This window comes from Elephantulus edwardii, unplaced genomic scaffold (assembly GCF_000299155.1).
Source record: "Elephantulus edwardii isolate Elephantulus edwardi_28Jun2011 unplaced genomic scaffold, EleEdw1.0 scaffold00007, whole genome shotgun sequence".
In the NCBI taxonomy this organism is placed as follows: Eukaryota; Metazoa; Chordata; class Mammalia; order Macroscelidea; family Macroscelididae; genus Elephantulus; species Elephantulus edwardii.
The window spans coordinates 12966232-12972231 of NW_006399757.1; the positions used below are offsets into that span (position 1 = coordinate 12966232).

The 6000-nt window shown below is 34.4% G+C and overlaps 1 protein-coding gene across 4 annotated transcripts in view; it reads right to left on the reverse strand.

Annotated features, from left to right (window-relative positions):
* The window catches only part of DGKB (diacylglycerol kinase, beta 90kDa), a 1124393-nt gene that overhangs the window by 315256 nt on the left and 803137 nt on the right, over window positions 1-6000 (reverse strand). For all 4 annotated transcript variants that reach the window (XM_006880255.1, XM_006880258.1, XM_006880257.1 and 1 more), the window contains one exon: window positions 4412-4502. In XM_006880255.1, coding sequence (XP_006880317.1) covers window positions 4412-4502 — 91 coding nt within the window. The remainder of the gene's footprint in view (window positions 1-4411; window positions 4503-6000) is intronic.

The following is a 6000-nucleotide window of genomic DNA, read 5'->3' on the forward strand; positions in this document are numbered from 1 at the left end:
TGTTGTTGTTGTGTTGTTGATTGCCTTCGAGTCGAGCACAACTCATAAAGACATTATGAGCAAAAAGCCTGAAGCTGCTCTACAACTATCAAAATTTATCAGTTCATAAAGTTTCCAGAGGCATGTTGTAAAGGAAGTGGATGCCACTCCTGCTTCCATCATCCAATTAGACGTCCTATAAACATCATACTGAAAGCTTGCCAACTATGTGACATACAAATCCACTGTTGCCGTCTTGTTGAGAGTCTTCCTCTCTTTTGCCGACCCTCCATTTTTCCAAGCATGATGTCTTTTTTCCAATGACTAGTACCCTTTGAGGGAGCTCTGGTGGCCTAATGGTATGAAGTTCTGCTGCCAGCCTTAAGACATGCAGTTTGAATCCACCAGTTAGTTACAATGAGAGCCTCTGAAAACCCACTGGACAGTCAGATATGAGTCAGTTCCAACATGAGGGCACACAACAATAGTGCCTCTTGAAAACATGCCCTAAAAATGACCAATATATGATTTATTACTATCTTTGTATCTAAGGAGCACTCTGATTGTACTTTCTCCAAGACAGAATTGCTTGTTGTTTTGTCAGTTCATGGTATATTCAATATACTCTGCCAACACTACAATTAATTTAAAGGCTTTGATTCTTCATTGTCTAACTTCAATATACATGTAAAACCGTGTTAAAGATCAGGGTGTAGGTCAAATGCACTTGGATTTTTAAGTGCAATTTTGTAAGGCATTTTTGTCCTTCAGCATTTCAAAGAGGTTGGTGACACCAGATTTTCCTCTATGTAACACTTTTACCTGGATTCCTTAATATTTAAATTACACTACTCTTAGGATTCAGTTTTGGCAGGTGTAGGAGTCCCTGAGCTGCACAGTTAAGCCCTAGACAACAAACCAAAAAGTTGGAAGTACTTCCAGAGGTTCCTTGGAAGACAGACCTGGCAATTTGCTTCCAAAAGTTAACCTTCAAATCAAAACTTCTGCCTTTGAGTCATTTTAACTCATGGCAACCCTCCAATGTGTTTCATGGTTGCACATCTTTACAGGAGTAAGCTAGTCATCTTTTCCCCACAGAATACCTGGTAGATTTGAAGAAGTTTTCAAAATTACGACCTTGGATTCCCAATGGGGCAGTTATAATCTGTATACTTGGGATTACCATGAGTCAAAATAGACTTGATGGAAATTTAGCAATAAGAATACTACTAAGCATACAAATCCTTCCAGTATGAACTGAATGAGCTTTCAGGGTGATTTTAACATAGCTGGGAAATTCTGTCCTATTGCCTTCAAGAAACATGTTCTCTGCTTTTCCAACTATTAGGTGGTATGAATCTTGTCTTTAAAATTCTGCTAATTTATTTTGTCTGGTGGACACTTGCCTTGCGTTTATAATTTTTTTTTCCTTGTTGTGTACTGTCAAATCAGTCCGACTGTCTCAGGAGGAAATTGCCCCACCTTCTCCAGCAGAGCTACTGGCAGATTTGAACTGCGCTCCTTAGGGTTAGCAGTGTAATTTCTTGCCACTAGTCCACAAGAACTCCCTTTGCCTTAGCTTTTGTTAATAACTGGGATCATCTAGCTTTTTAAGATAACTTAATCATGAAACAGGTGTAAGCATTTTGGGATGAATACAGTTGAGTTTAAAAACCCTATCCTTTCAGTTCTCACTGACATACAAAAGACAGACAAATCTGAAGAATGTCCTTTCTTATTCTCTCGTCAATTTCACTTGCTGAATGGAGCAAAATAAAATTCTCTGGAGCTTCAATCTCCGGCCAGTTCTCTTCAAATACTTTTTACTAGCTGTTTTATACTAAGGATTTTTATCACTTACTAATTTTTAAATCTTTTACAATAAAGCCAGATGATAACTCTAGTCTTAAAATTAAAAATTCATACTTTCTGGTTCTCTCTCAGCATATGTATGTGTATATTCACTTTTATTTTCATTTTATTTTTTCCTAAGATTGAAACATCTTGGCAGTGACATGATTCTTATTTTTATTAAGTAATTAAAGAAATGTGTTCATATCCACACCAGAAATATAATGATATCTCTTTAATTTGTAGCATTTTGATGTAAACAAAATCAGATTATGAATGTGTATCATTAAGTATCAAGCATAATATACACTCAATAACAACTAATTCTTAGCTGTTACTGTTTATCCCATGACATTTCTATCTTCTCCTTAGAAAAGACTCTGTACTTGAAAGAAGAATACAGAGTAAATGAACAGACACCAAATTGTCTGTTTCTGAAGAAGCAGGGCATAAAAGAAATATCCATTACTCTAGATATTCCTGTTACTTGTTACATATTTTTCAAAGCCTAGTAAACTGTAATTTTATAGCAAATAGGAAGCAGCAGAAAACAGAATCAAATTTCTGAATTGCTCTTTTTCTTATATTCAATTATGAAATAACCTTGAGGGTAGAAAGGCATATTCTGCTAATATGATAGACTAGATTCATTAAAAAGTGAGCATATGAGCCGATTTGCATCTAATCCATAAACACACACACTCCAAGTTTTAGAACTGAAAACCAAACATGACAGTCTTTTTGGATATGTAACGTGAGATGTGAAGGGCAGAGTCCTCACTCGGATTTAGAGATGTTATTGCTTGGTCCCAGAAAAACCAGTACATGTGGAGCAAGGAAGCCCAATGTGCAGGACAGGTAGAGACACAAACCAAGAGAAAGAACTTTGTTCCAGTTACCCAAATTTCGGGGGAGCTTTACAAATAGTTTCTTACTATAAAGTTCTGTGATTAAAACTACTCAAATTTATTCTTAACTATAACTTCAAAATTAAATTTTCTATCTTTATTTTTATTCAGATTCTGCCCCCCCCATTAATGCTATACACTTTCAATATTTTCTTGAACATTTATTACTTTGGATATGTATTTATGCTATTTTGGCAGCACAATGGTGGCCTAGTGGTAAGGAATTGTGCTATCAGCCCAAAGGCACACAGTTCAATCCTCCAGCTGATCCATGAGATAAAAAGATGGGTAATCAACTCTCCTGCAATTTATTGCCTCTGAAAATGCATGGAGGGCCAGGTATGAGTCGTTTCTGACTTTACATCACACAATAGCAACAGCAATAGTATTTTATATATCAGTAGTTTTTCAACGTTTGCTCAGAGATCAGTTAAGGACAAAGAGGAGAGCCCAATGCAGGAGATTTTAATGCCTAAATAAAATGCACCTGAAGCCATACTTTAAAACATTATTTCATTTGGCTTGTAGTAAAGATTTGCTTTGAGCATATGCTTCTAAAGGTAAGAACTTTTAAAAATCTATTATATAAAGCAACTTTTAAAATTGATTTTGAGAAGGGAGAATGTTATATTCTTCCACCCCCCCCACCCCGTGTGTGTGTGTGTGTGTGCGTGTGTGTGTGTGAATGTCATACTATGAATAGTTGATCAGTTCACGTTGAGTGTAAATCCTTCCCTTGCTGTGTTTATTTGACAGCCAACTCATTATGATCTTATGTGACCCATAACAACTTTCATTAGCTAAGCTTATTACCTATGCTACTAATGAGTTGGGTGTCATGACAACATTTATGCATTTATTTTAAAAGTGATAAGTGTTGAAAACAGTATTTCTAAATTCCTGTCAACAGGCATTAAGTGTTCATGTTTCATAATTCTAACCCATTGTGTTACTCTTTATAACTTATAAAATGTAACTTTCCCCTTTTTCTTTAACTTCTAGAATCTCTCGATATAGCTAAGTCTTTTACTTTTAGAACATGTCTCCTAAGTTTTGAGTCCTAGGGTGTCTACACTTGTGGTGTAGACCCATTTGCTTCAAATATTTTTTAAATGTATCTTATCTTGCTATACTTGCTCTCTTTCTTGGCATTTCCACTCTTTATTAATGTAACGGGGAAATGGCAACCTTAGGAACGGAGAAAACTTAGTTAATGAATGGGAATGAAATGGAAAGGTGTATTTTTTTAACCTTTAATCATGAAAGTAAGTACAATTTTTGTGAACTGTGTTTTAAAGGTTATAAAATACTGGGACCTGAAAATAATACTTTTTAAAGTATATCATGTAACTCTCTTTTCCTTTCTCTTCAGCTACTTCATTTTATCTTATACTTTTATATCCACACTATATTCAAGAACTTCTCGACTGATTTTTAAAGTTGTATTCTATCTCTCATTCTTTCATACTGTAGTAAAACATCTCATACTCAAACTTAACTTCACATTATTATTTTTAGATGGTGTCAAGTTCCCACTAAATGAAGGAAATATTATTTTAGAATCATAAGTCAAACTATGATTCATATAATGAATTTACATGATTAAGGTATAAACATATTTACTTAACTGGAGTCATTTCATGGCATTATAAAAGAGAATCTATTGTTCTTACTTCTATTTCTACAGATTCATGTAGCTTCTTGCAGGTGGCTGAGAAAGTCTCGGATGTACCAAACTCAAAATACCAAAATTTGTTCTTCATTCTGAAAAAGTAAAGGAAGAGAATCTTAGGTAATTACTAATAACAGAGGCATTTTTTTACAGGTCACAGCAAAAATGTAATATAAGATGATAAAATTTTTAGAGTTTAAGTTTTGGCATTACATTGTGTGCACAGTTGCTCATAAACAGCATGATTTTTGTTTACTGTTTATTATGTGCCGTCATATCGACCCCTATGCCTTTGGGATTGCAGCACAGCTTCTTACCAGCAGGTGACTAGAGCTTCCCTTTTAGATATTGTTGTTGTGGTGGTGGTGTACTGTTGAGTCAGAACCAACCCATCGCTGGCCCTCCTGTGGGTTTTCAGAGACAATAAATTGCATAAGAGTAAATTATCCATCCTTCTCTCACAGAATAGCTGGTGAATTTGAACCACGTGTCTTTGGGATTGCAGAGCAGTTTCTTACTAATAGTAAGAAATTTACTAATTGTTTGGGCACCCAAACTCCCTTTTAAATTTTAGAAACCCATAATTATATTTCTGCAAATACAGAAGAAAAAAAACAAACCAAAACTCATCCAACTGGGCTTTACTTAAGAAAAATAAATAAAAGCACAAATATGTTAAATCTTGATATAAACTGTATATTGCTGCAAGGTGTCATTGATTTCCCTGTGACTCACAGTGATACTATGAAGAACAGATTTGAATCTTGCCCTATCTTATGCCACTGTCATTATATCTTACTTAGGTACTTGAGCCTGTTGTTATAGTCACTTGATCCATCTTGTTTAGATGGATCCATCATCTTTTTTTATTCTCTACCTTGCCAAGCATGATGTTCCTTTCCAGGGACTGGCCCATCCTAACAATACGCTCAAAGTATGTGAAGTAAAGTTTCACCCTCCTTGCCTCTAAGGAGCCTTTAAGTGCAACACTGGCATCACTAACTCTAAAATATGCTTTTTTATTCTCTTATCAGTCCATGGAACATGCAGTACTGTTCTCCAACACCACAACAATATTTCATTAGAAATTCATACAATCAAAGAAAATACTTAAAAAAATCCCAAATAATGCATACTCCACAGAGCAAAAATTCAGTATATTCAGAGAATTTTTTTAAAAAAAAATATATTGGTTTGTATCCAAAATTCATATACAATGTGTTCCATTCATATACATCATGTTTCACACATTCTTTCATTCACTTTGAGTTTCATATGAACATTCCTATTCATTTGTTTAATAAAATTTATCACCATTGATCCACGCCCATTATTACTTTAGGAAAGTCATTAGCTGTTCTTAAAACATTGTCTTATTTCATATGCTCAATAACGGAAATACTATTATATAACAGGAAAGAACTAAAGCAGGAATAATATTAATATATAGTTGAATATATATTAAACAGAAGTTAGGAATGGAAAACAATTGAAAGTATTTCAGTATTTTAATTAAGATGTTTAGTATTTATTTTCTCCAACAATGCAAGGACCATATATTTGACTTGTTTTACTAATTAAACCTATGAC